At 39.1% G+C, this 17131-nt stretch overlaps 1 protein-coding gene across 1 annotated transcript; it reads left to right on the plus strand.

The window, feature by feature from the left end:
* Positions 1 to 977: 977 nt before the first annotated feature.
* On the plus strand, positions 978 to 15315 carry LOC144712702 (dynamin-2A-like). Its single transcript, XM_078586977.1, has 22 exons — positions 978 to 1445; positions 1675 to 1725; positions 1828 to 1948; positions 2073 to 2171; positions 3104 to 3165; positions 3368 to 3485; positions 3596 to 3929; positions 4313 to 4460; positions 5417 to 5518; positions 5596 to 5715; positions 6439 to 6522; positions 6630 to 6757; positions 7919 to 8003; positions 8126 to 8264; positions 8661 to 8737; positions 12233 to 12289; positions 12366 to 12516; positions 12605 to 12765; positions 13366 to 13479; positions 13919 to 13986; positions 14593 to 14759; positions 14844 to 15315. The coding sequence occupies exons 1-22, from the start codon at positions 1308 to 1310 to the stop codon at positions 15086 to 15088; spliced, it is 2769 nt and encodes a 922-aa protein (XP_078443103.1). The 5' UTR covers positions 978 to 1307; the 3' UTR covers positions 15089 to 15315.
* Positions 15316 to 17131: the final 1816 nt, after the last annotated feature.

Here is a 17131-nt window from a genome sequence, read left to right on the forward strand (position 1 = left end):
TGGTCACCTTAACTGACAGAAAATGAAATGATCATAATCAGGGTCATGGGAACCCTAATTTAATCATTCTAGACCAATATTGTGGGCATAAATCTTCACTAATTACCTAAACTGCCATTGAATGAAATGACCATAATCAGGGTCCTAGGAACCCTAATTTAAGCATTCTAGATCAATATCTTGGTCATCAATCTTCACTAATTGCATAAACTGACAGCCAATGAAATGATCATTATCAGGTCTTGGGAACCCTAATTTAAGCATTCTGGATCAATGTCTTGGGCATAAACATTCACTAATTACCTAAACTGACAGCAAATGAAATTATCATAATCAGGGTCCTGGGAACCCTAATTTAATCATTATAGATCAATATATTGGTCATCAATCTTCACTAACTACCTACACTGACAGTGAACGAAATGATCATAATCATGGTCCGGTGAAACCTAATTGAGGCATTATGGATCAATGTCTTGGGCATAAATCTTCACTAATTACCTAAACTGACAGTGAACGAAATGATCATAATCAGGGTCCTAGGAACCCTAATTTAAGCATTCCAGATCAATATCTTGGTCATCAATCTTCGCTAATTACCTAAACAGACAGTGAAATAAATGATCAAATAATCACAGAGGAGAGATGAGATTAATGGGCATAGTTTCACTTCGATGTCTTGGGCATAAATCTTCACTAATTACCTAAATTGACAGTGAACGAAATGGTCATAATCAGGGTCTTAGGAACCCTAATCTAAGCATTCCATATCAATATCTTGGTCATCAGTCTTCACTAATTACTTAAACAGAGTGAAATAAATGATCAAATAATCACAGAGGAGAGATGTGATTAACGGGCTTAGTTTCACCTTGATGTTGACCAAACAGGCCGGAAGGCGCGCGCCGCACCGCACCGCGTGCCCGCCGCAACGCACCAAGGCGCATCGAAATTTAAAAGCTAATCCCTGTTCTTCACTTTCCTCCTCCTTCTCCCCCATTTCTCTCCATTTTCCTCTCCTCTGACCTTCCCAGGCCGCCCGTTTTCCCCGTCTTCACCCCCGACGCGGCCCTGTTCATCTCCAATTCCGAAGATTCGGGAGCGCCAGATCTGCCCGCTGCTGTGTTTTTCTTCCTGTCGATTATGATCTCCGCAATCCAGATCCGGTGATCGGGTTTCGGGTTTTGTTCGATCGATCTTCGTTTCCAGTGAAGCAATCGATTGGGCTCGTCGATTTGGGTGTTTTCCGGCGTAGATCTCTCGGGATTGGAGGCGGTTGAGCTCGTGGGTGTTGTAGGAAGATCGAGATGGAGGCGATGGAGGAACTGGTCAAGCTTGGGGAGTGCATGGTGCAGGCGTCCGCCCTTTTGGCCGATGAGGACGCGGATGGGGCGTCCAATCGACGGGCCTCCACCTTTCTGAACGTCGTCGCTTTTGGCAATGTCGTAAGTCTGAGTTTCACGCGTTCTGATGAACTTGTCTCCGGACATTCTTCCATTCATTTTACCTTTTGTTAATTTTCATCACGGGTTAATCTTCGCGTACCCATCTGGACAAAGGATTCGTGGATTTTTTTCTAGATCGAATGACTGAAAGTTTTCCTAAATCTTGCCCGAAAAAAAAACGTATAAGTAGCCGTAAATTGTACGATCATTGTTCTTTTTTGTTTGGCAGGGGGCTGGGAAATCTGCTGTGTTGAACAGTTTAATCGGTCATCCCGTACTCGTAAGTTTCGACCTGGAAATTAAGCTGTATCCTTTGTTGTTTTAAGACCTTAAAATGGATCTTGATCTGTTCGTGTGGCTTTTTTTATGTCCCTACTTTCAGCCGACAGGGGAGAACGGCGCGACTCGTGCACCCATTATCGTTGATCTTGACAGAGATTCTTCTTTAAATACCAAGTCTTTAATGTTACAAATCGACAGCAAAACTCAGCAAGTTTCAGCAAGTGAGCTCTCGATGATAACTTTCTATTTCTTTTGTTAATTCTGTTTTGTTAAATTGAGTTTTTTTTTTGGTTTCTTATGACTGTGGATATCGTTGATGCCTAATTTGTGATTGCATATGTGCAGGTAATCTTAGGTATTCCCTTCAGGAAAGGCTGAAGAATATTGTTGCTGCTGGGAAAGGTCGTTCCGATGAAATTTATCTGAAACTGCGAACAAGCACAGGTATTTCTTTGTTTTTTTACAGCCTCTAGTGGCTTGTCTTCTAGGTCAAAGGTTTCCATCGTCTTTAAGCTCGAATATTTTGATGCGGAGGGCAAAGAGAGGTTGATTTGCGTAATGAACATGAAGAATCCTGGCTGCTTGGAACTATACATCTCGTAATCTGCGCTTTGGCGTGAAATCATAATTGATATATTTCATTATTCCTGAGCCATCTTGCGGACCCCAATGGAACAAAGCGTGGTCTGGAAGGACGTCAAGTTTTAAATCAATTTCTAGATTTGTTTTCTGGGTCTCTATATTATTATCGTACAGAGTGAAATCCTGAAAAATGCATCTCAACTTTGGTATCCGGTGGCGAATAAAGAGTATTAGTGGGCAAGAGGAAAATTCAAATTCAAACATGTAAATTTTCTTTTTGAAACATTTAAATCATATAATGTGAATGGCCGATTATTTAGAGTTTAAAGCGAAGTCTAGGTTTTTCTGTTTTCAAAAGTTTAAATTTGATGTTTTAGTTACATGACAACCATCGTTTCTGTTAAGTCTAGTGTTCTTTCATGTATTGCTCTTATGTGGACGGTGGACATTTGTCCATTCGTTTTTTGAACATTTTGAGGATCCAGCGACATAGTTTAAAGTCATCTTTGCAACATCATATCATCAAACGTTTTAAGTGCACTGAGATTATTTTGTGCTATCCTCATATCTCCAGTCTTTCGAGTGACGGAAAAGGGAGAAACCTTTTTGTTGTTATTATTTATCTCTAAACTTTTAATTTTTTAGTTGTTTTTGGTCTGCGTTCAATGTTTTTTTGTTCCATGTCGATTCTCCTCGTTTCCCTTAAGTTTAAAGTCATTATACACTTTTCTTACAAAATTAATATGAATATCTTTTTACAATGGGATCATTGAGGCAACTTTAATTTGATTCAGCTCCACCGTTGAAACTCGTGGATCTTCCTGGTTTGGATCAACGCACCATGGATGAGTCCACAGTAAGAATTTGATTCTAACTTATTCTGTCCTGTATTCTTTTACATGACGTGGCATCTCAAACATGGTTGCACTTCTGGTGTACAATATCTCCTGCGATGGGCCTTACCTCCATTTTCTACTTTCCTGTAGGCTATTGTTCGAGTCATTGTTAATTCAAAAAAAAAAAATTGTTCGAGTCATTGTTTTTTTTACTTAATGCAGGTCAGTGACTATGCTGCTCACAATGATGCCGTGTTGTTAGTCATAGTGCCTGCAGCCCAGGCTCCTGAAATATCTTCTTCCCGTGCTCTTAGACTGGCGAAAGAATTTGATTCTGAGGGTATTGATTTACTCTAAATCACATCTCTTCAATATTCAATTCTCGTGGTTATGTTTTTATCACTAATGATCCAAATAATATATTAATAATTTTATCTTTTAAATGTGTAGGGGGTCGTACTATTGGTGTTATTAGTAAAATTGATCAAGCAGCTGGGGATCAGAAAGCATTGGCTGCTGTGCAAGCTCTCCTGTCAAATCAGGGACCTCCAAGAGCAACAGATATTCCGTGGGTCGCATTAATTGGACAATCTGTGGCAATTGCATCAGCGCAATCAGGATCTGACAATTCCCTTGAAACTGCTTGGAGAGCAGAGAGTGAGAGCCTAAAATCTATACTCACTGGGGCACCCCAAGGAAAACTTGGGAGAATAGCGCTTGTAGATACTCTTGCCAAACAGATACGAAAGAGGATGAAAGTTAAACTTCCCAACCTCCTCTCTGGGTAATGTGCCAATGGTTTCCAAATAGTATCTTTTAAGCGTTGGATTTATATGTGGCAAGAAAGCCTTTAAAAGTTTTTGTCCTTTTTGTTATTATATGTGTTTAAAATTTAGGTGCATGGTAAAGATTTTATTTTACATAAAATAATTCATTATTTAATTCCTCGCCATTGAAAGTTTCCTATTTTCTCTCTGTTTTGAATTACTACATAATGTGCTGCTTCATTTTCTTTCTTTAGGTATAATCGTGGATTGGAAGATCATTTGTACATTTTTTTTGAATTTTTTTGGGTAGTTTGCCGGATGCTTGTTTTCTGAAATTCAGACAATGCCCTCATGTTCATTTATTTTCATTGTTGATTCTCTGACCGTTCAATCTGTGCAGCTTGCAAGGAAAATCCCAAATTGTCCAGGATGAGTTGGTAAGACTTGGTGAACAAATGGTACATAGTTCTGAGGGAACCCGAGCCATCGCATTGGAACTATGCCGTGAATTTGAGGACAAGTTTCTCCAGCATCTTGGTACTGGTGAGGTCAGTTTCAACATTACTCTCACTCTGGATATCGTGTATTTCTATTCTTTTGATGAAAAGTTTGTCCTCTGTCATTTCTTGTTCGCTATATTATGAATCATAGTCTTATGGTTGCACACCCCCAGTGCCTTTTTTTTTGCTTTTCAACGCGTGGAGATGTGAAATCTCAATGTCTGAAAAATGTCGTAGAATTTGATTTCATTTTAAGATTTCTTGCGAAGAAGCTACTCACGCCATAACGAAGGATAGAAGTTCTATTTCGGGAAAGCATGTTGGTGATCTTGGCAACTTGTATGGCCATCTTTGTTCATGAGAGTAAATGAATCTCCTTTGTGAAAATTCCCTGAAAGTAAATACATTAGAACAAGGAAATTAGAGCAAGGAAATTATTGGTAGATAAACTTACCAATAACGCTATATTTTTATCTTATGAATATGCCGCGTGCTCTATCTTTATGAATATATTTTTTTTGAAACATTTAAAGGGACAATCACCCGACGAGTTGGTGACCCTCCCAGTAGAGCCTTACAGGCCAATCTCGGTCTATCCACATTTGTTCAAACCCTCATCTCCATCCATGACCCTAGGAAACCAGGCTGCCTTAAATTTAAGTCCCTCCAACTTATGGATAGCCCCATCAGTAGGAGCTGTCCTTCCCCTGAACAGCACCTCGTTCCAATGCTACCATAAGGCCCAAAGTGCCACCAGTACCTGCACGCTTTCTTCATTTCGTCTACGCCTGCAACTCTGGATTGAGCTCCAAAAAGCCTCTTCCTATCTTTACAAATAATGACGAAAATGCTTCACTTCACTTGCTTATACTCGGGAAAAATGGTAAAAAGGCCGATCACATTTATCGTTCATGATTGAGTTATGTGTTTCATTCATAGCTTCCAACCCAAGTTGAGTATTTATCTTGTATTTTCTTTTGTTTATGTGGCGTCTTCTCTCGCAGGGTAGCGGTTGGAAAGTCGTCGCTAGTTTTGAGGGTAACTTCCCTAATAGGATTAAACAGCTTCCTTTAGACAGACATTTCGACATCAACAATGTCAAAAGGGTACCCTGAATATTCCTTGGTGCATTTTTCTTGTCGATTAATTTGTGAATTAATGGTTCTTTAACCCATGATTATAGGTTGTTCTAGAGGCCGATGGTTATCAACCATATCTAATTTCCCCGGAGAAAGGGTTGAGATCCCTAATCAAAGGAGTGCTTGAGCTGGCAAAAGAGCCTTCACGACTTTGTGTCGATGAGGTAAGAAGAACCTACCTGGTCAACTCTCTTCATATTTTGCGAACGCTATCTTTCACATCTGTCATTTTTCTGGATTCTCTTTTTATTTAATTCTTTAAAAACTTGCATTGCATTCTTTCCCCTTCCATCTCCTTTAGTGGTATGCTCTAAGATAGAAATTCTTTTAGGGCTTCCATTGCACTGGTCTTATGATTGTAATTCTGAGCTAAAGGGAGACTTTTTGATGGATTTGTTAGCCTGTGCTTCATTATGAATCATTAAATGCGCCTAAACTAATGGATTGTTACGAGTCTCTCACTTTACCGTCACTTGTGCGACTCCTATGTGGCTCGTTATATCAGGCCCATTAGGACTTTCCTTAAATGACTAATAGGGTTCGAACACGAGGCCCATTAGTCCTTTGAATAAAGTAGGGTTTCCTGCCTCATCAATATTTTCAAGTTTGTTTTCTCTGGCGGCGATGGTCGACCTTCTGAGATTTGACAGTCTTCACTTTGAGATCCACATTCGCTTTTTCCTGTTAAGAGAGTCCTAAATAATGAAGTGTATTTTTGCTTTGTTTTGTCTTCTAAAAGGGCATAAAAGCTGAGCGCGTTTTTACTTTTTCTGACTGCAATTCTTAGAACTGTCTCCATAGTTTCTGGATCTAAGCAATAAGTAATGTTTGCATCCATATTAGGCTGAAACAGTTGGGTGTTTCGTGTTTTTGGCAACTTGGAACAGGTACACCATGTATTAATTGACATAGTTTCTGCTACTGCCAATGCAACGCCTGGACTTGGGAGATACCCACCGTTCAAACGGGAGGTAATTTTGGGTTTCATTCCTGTTACTCTATACTTTGCAGGGAGGATTTTCATCGTGCATGTCTAAATTGTATTTCATATTTTTTATGTCTATCTCTTTCTACAAAGGTTGTTGCCATTGCATCTTCTGCTCTTGATGGGTTTAGAAACGAGGCCAAAAAAATGGTTGTTGCATTGGTTGACATGGAACGTGCATTCGTCCCACCCCAACATTTCATCCGATTAGTGCAGAGGAGGTAACAATTCCGTGAATTGCTGTGGTTGGTTCAATTTTGAAATATGTCCTATAGACACTTTTCTTTTCAAATGTATTTACATGTTCAATTTTAAATTCGTCCTGCGCTTCTCCTCTTTTCTGGTTTCAGGCTGCACTCCAATATGTTGTCCTCAGACTCATGCTTTCTGAATATTTTACCTGTATCAATGAGTCTGAATTTAGTTGAAGAAAATTATTGCTTTCTTTTTACTGCCCATCAAAAAGTACATAGTAGGATAGGAAATGTAGTAGAGGGAAACAAACATAAAACTTGACCCAGTTTGTTCTAGATTCAAGTACTTTTGGCAAAAATACTTGTTGTGAACTTCTGTTTCTAGTATCTGATCTGACGAGTTTCTTTGTGGCGTGGTTGCAACAAAAAAAAATTCTTCAAAAAAAAATCTGATCTGCCGCCCCTGCCTCTCTCTTTGAATCTTGAGAAGATGGTGGCGAAATACAGAAAGATTCAAATTTATCGTCTAATGGCTGAAGGGCCCTTACTACATACATGTGTTATTTGGCCGTACCCAATGGAAAGAGAATGTATTCCATGTGTTATTGGGCTGTACCAATTTAAAAGAGTATATATAAGGAAGGAAACAAAGTAAGCCCAACAATCGAAATATAGTAAATACCCCATAGCTGAAGAATTGTTACTGTTACCTTTTGTTAACTTTCCATTAAGAATGTGATCAGGAGATGAATCTGTTTCCTTGCTTTTATGCTAGTTAAAGCTTAGTAGTCCTTTTGTCAGTCATTACATTTTATGTATTATTTTTCTGCCCGCTTCAGAACCCCATTTATTTTCTTCATCTTATCGTCCTTTCAGAACCCCGTTTCATTTAATTGTCTTCCCTATTTTTAATATTTGCCTGAGTCATTTATGTATGTTCCTGAGTCTATTTCAATTAACACCAGTAACTAGTGTTAAAAATAGAAAAAAAGCTATTGGGCTATGGCCCTCATAGATATGGCCAGAACTCTTATATTTCTATTGTTCTAATTCCGACAGTCTTCCATTATTGACGGGCGCAAAAGTCTACATGTTGATTTTAATCAGATGCCAATTAGGGAAATGCTCTTTTAGAGATGGTAGATTCTTATGTACTTATCATATGAATGTCATGATATTTTCTTGCAGGATGGATAGACAACGCCGGGAAGAAGAGCTGAAGAATCGAGTGACCAAAAAAGGGAATGAGGCAGAACAAGCAATATTGAACAGAGTTAGAATCGTTTCCTTGCTATTTATACCTGGAAATATTTGTTCCAAAAACATTTATGCTGGGGAATATGCAACTATCACCCATACGATGAAATTCTTCTGATCTCTTAAATTTCGTTATAGGCCAGTAGCCCTCAGGCAGGATCTCAAACTGGCGGTAACTTGAAATCATTGAAGGACAGCAAGTCGAATCAGCAAGAAAAAGATTCAAAGGAAGGATCTTCTCTCCAAACTGCTGGTCCTGGTGGTGAAATAACCGCAGGTATAGCCGGACATTTGATTTCTCACTTATAAATTTTACCTACTTTAGAAGTTAATTACTGTCTTTCACAGTGCAGATTGTGTCTCTTCTATATTCATAGTTTTTGTCTTAATTCAATGTGTGGATGACATGATTTCAGCAAATCTCTGGCAGAATGATCGCTGATAATAGTTTGATTTCACCTCCTTCAGCTCGGAGAAAATCTAATCAGTCGAATGACACGGCTATAAAAAACTCCATCCTATTTCCTTTTTAGGAATCGCGTTGTGTCATTCAAACTTCGTCTTTCTAATTAATGGGCCTCTCCTTTCATTTATATTTTTTTAAATGAGCATCTTCTTTGTATTATTTTTAACTTATCTATCCCATCTTTTGCTCTGGCTTATGGACGCTCAGGTTGGTTGCTGAAAAAGAGTACAAAAACAAATGGGTGGAGCAGAAGGTGGTTTGTCTTGAACGAGAAGAGTGGAAAGGTTTGTTCTGACACTATTCTCCCTGCACTTCATGCCAAAATGATTATTCTCAGTGAAAGTTGTTAACATGTCTACATTTTATCTTCAAATAATTCTTTACTGGAAGTGCTGAGTGAAGAAATCCAGAATAGAAAGAGGCTCAACCCTCGTAATTTGATTTTAGGATTCACTACATGGTATTTTAAAGAGGGAAGGAGAGAGGGTACAAAATGGGCCCATATTAATGGGCTATTACATAGATATATGAGAGAGAATGAGGAAGAAACCCGTTCAATACTCCCCCTCAAGCTTCTCTGTGGATATTATCCATTCCCAGTTTGCCACGCAACTCTTGAGAGAGGCCTCGCCCCTGAAATATTTGGGCATATTCATGTTATGGAGAAGGCAGCGGTTGGTGTCAAAGATGTGACGAAAGTTGCATTCATCAAGACCGTTCTGTTGAGGAGTGTATGGAAAAGATTTTTTATGAGTGATGCCATGAGAAGTGAAGAACATAGAAATGGTGGAGTTAACATAATCACGGCCATTATCATTGCTTACATGTTTAAGGGATGTAGTGAACTAATTTTGGATGAGGGCATAGGACAGAATGATATTTTGGCTAAGGTCGGATCCATTTTTTAAAAGATAAGGCCCTGTGAAGTGGGTGGAATCATCGATAAATATCACTGACCATTGCTTGCCAGAAGTGCTAGGGAGGGGGGAGGACCCATGGATCTTTGTGAATAAGAAAGGAGAGACAAGGATGAAGAAGGATCAAAGGGAGGATACATTGTCTGAGCATGTTTGCCAAACAACATAGTTCACATACAAACTTGTTCACAGGACATCCATGAATCAAATGTGGAAACATCAATTTAAGAGTAGAGAAAGAAGATGATCCAAGCAACAGTAAAGAAACCATAGAGGTTCGCGTGTTATAGGTGAGAGATCAGCATCGATAATGGAGACTGAACAAATGATGGATGATGTAGAGACCATTTCGTTCCTCAGCAAGTGCAAGAAGTACAAGTCCTGACCATAATCTTGATTGATCAAGGTGTTGAAGTAAGAAGAGGCTAAGGGTAAGACGTGGAACATATTGGACACAGGTGAGAGTAAGGTTGGAGGATTATTAGACACAACCTCAAGCCGGCGATTGTAAGGAGGTCACCCGATACAATACTAATATATAGAGAACTGCTTGAGGGGATGTAGGTGAGGAAACAATGGGATTTAGGGGCCTTATGAACAGTGGAACCTGAGTCAAAGATCCATTGCATCCAAGAAGATAATTGGGTTTATACCTCCATGAACTGGTGACATAGAGCCAATCATGCTGGACTGAAAAAATTGACTGATCTGGTCGATTTCCTCATTCCTGAGCTGATTTCCCATGGGAGATGATGCAGCTGCTGATGGTTGAGGTGCTCCTGGAAGAAGATGAAGTGGCATAGGAGAGACCATGGCCGGTCCGAAAGTTGCAGGCAGAGAGGCAGGAGAAACTGGAGTGGTCACCAAGTGGCTTTTGTGAGCGTTGCAGCTTGTAGGAAGACTCCTTTGCATGACGACATCCCTTGCAATAGTTTCAGAAAAGAGAGGGATCTCTGTTAGTCCCTTAACAAGGGGTTGCCTACTTCAAGAACAAGGGAGTCATGTCTGGAGCAGAAGATAGCATACGAGACGACCCTCCCGAGATAGGTGCAGTACATAAGTTTCCAAGCTGTTGGTGAGCCACCGAAGAGGCTGGTTCAGAATGAAAATGCCAAGTTGTGTCTCCTCAGTCCAAAGAATATGAAGAGCGTCCTTACGGGTCAGAATATTCTCTCAATAGATGAGCTAGCTGCGTTGAAACTCGTACTCTTGATTCAATCCGATGAGGAATTTGGTGCACGAGGAATTTAAGTTGAAGAACATACCCTCGATCAACTGAGTTGTGATCAAGGTGCATGTTGTGATCTGAATTAGCTAATGGAGAAGTCAATATGGTGCTATATTTCCAAACAGATCTCAGACTATGAACCAGATCTGTGGAACAAGTCACAAGATCATAGATAGGGCCAAGTTCTTCAAATGAGATTCTTGGGCAGCGTGCCATATCTGGTTGGCTGAGTCGAGAGATAGGAATTTGCTAGTAAAGGATTGATTTATGCTGCCAAGGAGACAGTGGTAAACCACACCCTTGATATCAAGCCAATGATTATAGGTGGTTGCAGTGGGAAGTAGTTGCTCCGCCAAAAGATGCCTCATAAGTTTACTATTAAGGTAATTTGAACGTGCTGATGCTATTAAAGAAAGGTTCACTTCTGTAAAACGAAATTCAGGGGGTATGCAAGGCAGAGGATAGTTTCAATGACTCTATTCTGGTGTTGAGAGAGTAGGCAGCCCTGACAGCAAATTGGCAGTTGATGTAGTAAAGTCATTAGTGGCCATGATATAACCCAGCAGAAGATCAAGATGTGTAGCAGCAGGGTCGATGCAGATGGAGCTGATGGAGTGACAGTGGAGCTGAATTGATCAATGGCAGATCCGAAGTGAGCGACTCTGGAGACGATGTGAGCGCCAGTGGAGCCAGAGCAAGCGGAGGCAGATCTGTATCAAATGTCCATAGACCAAAACAGCCAATCAATCACCTATGATACTTGGACCAATTGGTCAAAAAAAGGTTAGCGACCAAGAATGAAAGAAAGCTTATGTTTACATAAGTAAATCACCCTTGTACAGAATGAAATGCAAATGATGGAGGAGCCTGAACAAACAACAAACGGATTTTTGGTAAACGGCAGGTTTCAGAGCAAATAGATTGGAGATCAGGTCTGGAGAACTCCAAGATCTTGCTCTGGTACCTTGAAGAAATCCTGAATAGAAAAAGGGCGACCCTCATAATTTTGTTACAAGAGGAGAGTCAGAAATGGGAGAAAGTGAAACAAGCCGATTAAACGCTGAGTTTAATGAATGGATCAAAGTAAAGCTTTTATCGTCATGTGTCACGCTAGTCTGCCTGATAGGGCTCTACGTCCAAAATGATGATGACGAGTGATCATCGTACTTGTGTTTCATCCGTAGCAAAGATTTCAATGATGATGATGGCACATCATCATCATTTGTATGAAGTTAGGGAGGACGGTGATAAGTCATCTTGTTATTATAGCCGTTGAGCAGAAGAATCACATGGATGATTATAGATGATGTGTAACTTTTAATCATTTACTTATTTACTCTATCTCTACTCTCTCTGATGACAAGAGGACAATGATATGTCATAACCCTTCCTTATCATTCATCATCGTCATTTATCCATGGCTAGGATGATGATAATGATGATAGCCAGTGAGGGTGATGGCGATGACGAATTCGTCATCTTCCTTCATCGCCTACCATCTGAGGCAGAGTTAGCTTTTCTCGGTTATGTTTGTCACGTTTCATTTGTTTTTCATTCAGACTGAAATGTGCAAATGTGCAAATACTTCTGTTCTACAGAGATAGTAACGTGTCCTTGTGAAATTGATATTTCAGCTTGGATATACCAAGAAACAGGAAGAGAAGCATTTTCGAGGTGTTATCACTCTAGAGGTATGACAAAATTTAGAAAGCCTTTCTTTGAAGTACGGAAGACCTGTTGTTATTGCTCACAATATATTATTTTCAGGAGTGTAATATTGAAGAGGTTACGGAAGATGAAGAAACTCCTCCTAAAAGCTCAAAAGACTCAAAGAAGGCTAATGGTCCAGACTCTGGCAAGGCCCCAAGTCTTGTTTTCAAAATAACCAGCAAGGTTGCATATAAAACCGTTTTGAAAGGTGATTCTCTCCTCTATGTCGGGTATTTTTTCTAAATTGTGGAAATGCTTTTTTGGTCATCGAGCTAACTATTTTTTTTTAAATGCAGCTCACAGCACTTTGACATTGAAGGCTGAGAGTGCAGCCGACAAGGTTGAGTGGGTAAACAAGATAAGAAATGTGATCCAACCGTCTAAAGGTAATCCGAAGACGCTCTCTTCTTCCGAGGGTGGTCACTCGCTGAGGCAGAGCCATTCTGATGGTTCGCTGGTGAGTTTTGGTTCACGCCTTCACCATTCTCATTTTGTGCTCATCAATTTATAATATCTCAAGAGGGCACGGTTAGCTCTTTCCGTACATATTTCCCATACTGATATTTAGTAATCTGCAGATACTACCTAAAAGTCTGCTCTTATTTTTCCATCATATGAGAACAAATCATATGAAAAATCACTTAAATTTATTATCAATTTCGTTTGATTCAAGGGGCTTAATTTTTCCTAGATTGGATATAATATTAGCTTAATAGTGATTTCTTTGATTGAAAGGGTCTAATTCTTCCTAGTATGTCTTCTTTGTCCATCCGAGGAGAGCAAATGATATAAGAATACGAGAAATTCACATTAATTTAATAGAATTTCTGTACTTCTACTTATCCTCGTTAATTATATTTCGTTAGAAGGTGCATGTAGCTCTATCTTCTATACACATTTCCCAGACAGAAATTCACAATCATCTGCCCACACAACCTGAAAGTCTGCTCTTCTTTGACCATCCTAGGGGAATAACTAATGAAAGAATATGAAAAATCTCATTAATTAAACTTCCATGTCGTGTGATTAAAGGGGTTAAAATTTGATTATTTGGTAGGATACGATGGTCAGGAGGCCGGCAGACCCAGAGGAAGAGCTTAGATGGATGTCTCAGGAGGTTCGTGGCTATGTTGAAGCTGTGCTAAACAGTCTTGCTGCTAATGTTCCCAAGGTAAAACAACCCCTCAGTTTTCCATTTGTTGAGCTAAAGGTTCAGCATTGGTCTAAGTCAACATCATTGACACTCGTTGACATGGACTAAGAGGTTGATATTGACAGATTTTAGGATGGTAGATGAGGTTACCATTGAAAGTGACGTTGAAGATGACAGAATATTACAGATGGTTGGTGCCATCCTTCAACGTCAAGGGTCAACTTAGTTAAATTCTAGCTAAATCATCAACCCTGTCAATGTTGATGTCAATGTCAAGCAGGCCGCCATCCTGGTTGACAATGATGATGACGTTGAAGATAATTTAATAGTGGAAGGTTGATGGTGATGCCTGTTGGCATTGACGACACGATCACAAAGTATTGTGGTGTCATGTCGAACTCTTAATCCTGCTGTTGAGGGAGGAAACGGATCTCATCCTACACTCTCTGTGAATCAGGCTGTCATCCTCTGCCAAGTGGAAAAAGCGAAGGAAGACATGCTAAATCATTTGTACAGCTCCATAAGGTATTTCGCAAATTTTGTTTTAATTTCTTCCATTCTTTTTCAGGACTTTCTTGATACTCCAAACCCATAGCAAAAATAAAATTCGGAATCCTAAAATTCTTGTTAATTTTATCTAATTTTTTTTCTGCCAAGTTTTCGAATTTGGCTTAAATCAATCGAGTACTATGTTATATTCATATTATATACCAAACCCGCCGCATGAATAAAGTTTCTTAGCTTTGGATTAGCATTGAATAAAATTGAAACCTCGTAATAAGTTTTATTTTTTTATTATTTGTCGCAATATTTTCTCGAATGAGGCTTGTATCACCATAGTAAAATTTATCGTACAGCTTTGGATCAAGGATTTAAACTAAATATCCTTTTTCAAAGAAAATTTATGCCTGAATATTTATTATGTACCGAACCCATGGCACGAATATGATATTTAGCTTTGGATTAGCAGTAGAATAAAATCTAAACCTCTAAATAATTTTAATTTTTTAATCCTTTGTACCAAGAGCCGAATTTTTTTGTGATATGAAACTACATACATTTGGATTAACACTATCCTATACAAGAAAGCAAGGGTTTTAACTAACTGTGATGTTGTCTATCACCGTTCAGCGTGCAGAGCACTGCCAAGATTGAGGAGCTACTTCAAGAGGATCCAAACGTTAAGCACAAACGGGAGCGTTTCCAGAAGCAGTCGTCTCTCCTGGCGAAGCTGACACGCCAGCTAAGCATCCATGATGATCGGGGTGGCGGCTGGACCGATGGGCCCGGGAGCGAAGGTAAGTAGAATTAATGGGACTGTATATTTTCCTCTTGGGCTGATATTTGGAGGTTTCTGATTGGTCAATCTGCTCATGATCCAGAGAGCAGCCCCAGGACCCCGGCCACACCGGGCAATGACTGGAGATCGGCATTTGACGCTGCCGCTAACGGCCCACCAAGCAGCCCAACAGCGGAGCAGGGCAGGTCGCGTAGCCTCAGCAGCGGCCGTGCCCGGCCCACCAGCAACGGTGAACTGGGCCCAAACACCGGCAGCCGACGCACCCCCAACAGGCTCCCCCCTCCGCCACCGCAGGGCAATAGTAGCTCATCATCTTATAAATTCTAGATGGGTTTCTCTTCTCTTGCCAGCCATTATTTTCTGATCATCTGCTAGAAACATGATGAACACATTCGGTGGTGTCTTTTGAGTGCGCCTTTGCACAGTACCCCCCCATCCAGGCTATTCTCTCTATGACCTTAGTTGGTCTTATCTTATTCTTTATCCCCAACTAAGGTTGTTTGTTGTTCGTGTCTCCCGAATTTCTTTCTTTGGCCTTTATTTTTCTTACCTTATTTTTTGTGTTGTGGTTTGGAATTATGTTTGCTTTTTCAAGTTTCCAATGATTACGTTTTGCTCATATTAACCTCTTTTAAAGAAATTAATGATGTCCCTTACATGTATAAACTACTGGGAAAATAAACTAATGCGCTTGAAATGATCTCCCCCCCCCCCCCCCCCCCCCTCACTTAGGGTGTCCCTAATGAATGTTACTACATGCTTAATCAAAATAACAACAAAAACAAGCAATTTGAAAATAGAAATTTAGAAAAACAAACCTTGGGTGTAGTGATGTTGTTGCACCTTGCCATTAGATGATTCGACCTCTTCTGCACAGGATTCCAGTAAAGCAAACGAACACAAAAGACATGGTTATGCATAACTTGGCTCGTTTTTTTTTTGAAATTTATGAATAACAAACTTAAGGGAGGGCTTTATGAAATTTATGAATCATTGACAAAATCATTGAAATCATTGACAAAATCAGGGAATGATTCTTTCTCTACTTCATTTGCATCGCTATCATTCATGATATCATTATCTCTGATTTATATTCATGGACTTCATTAATGAAATTAAATGGTATTTCTCTAGGTTCAAGTTCATGAATATGATCATTTTCATGGTATAAACTCTCACCCGGTGTGGAAGATGATGAATGAGAAACTTGAAAATTAGTAGAAATTTTAATTGAATATTGATCTTCCCTTTCATCAGATGGTCATGTAGATTGAAGTTGGGATGAATCTTCTGACAATTCATAGCTCTTTCTGATTTCCATTGATTTCAGCATGTCGATATGCATCATAAAGAGCTTCTTCTCTTCTTCCCAAGCCGTTTCCTTTTCCTGCAATCTTATAAACTCTTCCCATAGTTTGTTTTCATCAAATAAATCCAAAAAACTTTGGTTAGTTTATTCGTGAGAATAAGGTGAATATTTTTGAAGATTCGGAATTACCATATGCATATGCATCACAATTGTCAGAAAAATGAGTGATATTTGAAGTATTTTGCATGTTTTTTTCAATCATCAATTCAAACAAAGTTATATCACAAGGATAGGAAGTAGAAAGAGAATAATATTTTGAAGATTGATATTCATTGGAAGTATATGAGTCATAAATTCTTGAATTCTAACATTCATTTTCTTGAAATCCATTCATATTCCCAGAAATAGGTATATTATCATAAGTAGGAAGAGTACGATGAAAATTGGGAGAATTACTAGAAAATTTATCTTATGAAATAAAATTTCCCGAATAATGTTGACTACTGTTAGTCTCTTGTCTATTCTCCTGAAATTCACTCAAGGGACAATCAATATGATCACATGAAGGATTACAACAAAAATTTGAAAATTGAGAATTAAGCGGAGCATGTGAGTTATAGTTATTGAAATTATCAGGGAAATTCGGTCAGGGTTACCTGTGTAATCAGAAGAATAAGAAGAATAATTTCCCTGATTATATGGAGAATAATTTTCCACAGTTTTCCATATTTTCGTTGTGGAATTTATTGATTCCATAACAATTAAACATTATTTCCTGCACACTTAAAAATTTTCAAATTCTAATAAAACACCTGAACGGTATCCATTCATTCAATAAGTGTTCAACAAATCCCTAGTCGAAAAAATTTGGCCTTTACGCCTCCCGGCAATGGTGCCAATCAATAAGCTCGAAAAATGTGTGTTTAATGTCATTATTTTAGGGTTTTCAAAATTAAATAATAAAATTTGTTTTATCCCTTAGTTCTCAAGGGGTCCAACCCTAGGAGGTGGTGGTGATATTCAATTTTGATCGAATTAGGGATATGATTTTTTTCTTACTT

The sequence above is a fragment of the Wolffia australiana genome, chromosome 15 (genome assembly GCF_029677425.1).
Source record: "Wolffia australiana isolate 7733 chromosome 15, ASM2967742v1".
Classification (NCBI taxonomy): Eukaryota; Viridiplantae; Streptophyta; class Magnoliopsida; order Alismatales; family Araceae; genus Wolffia; species Wolffia australiana.

What these genes read in the sequence shown, in the direction of transcription:
- LOC144712702 (XM_078586977.1), top strand. Translation starts at nt 1,308, where the DNA reads ATGGAGGCGATGGAGGAACTGGTCAAGCTTGGGGAGTGCATGGTGCAG. An exon ending in AGCATCTTGGTACTGGTGAG is followed by an intron (nt 4,461 to 5,416) that starts GTCAGTTTCAAC and finishes CTTCTCTCGCAG; the next exon opens with GGTAGCGGTTGGAAAGTCGT. An exon ending in TGGTGGTGAAATAACCGCAG is followed by an intron (nt 8,265 to 8,660) that starts GTATAGCCGGAC and finishes ATGGACGCTCAG; the next exon opens with GTTGGTTGCTGAAAAAGAGT.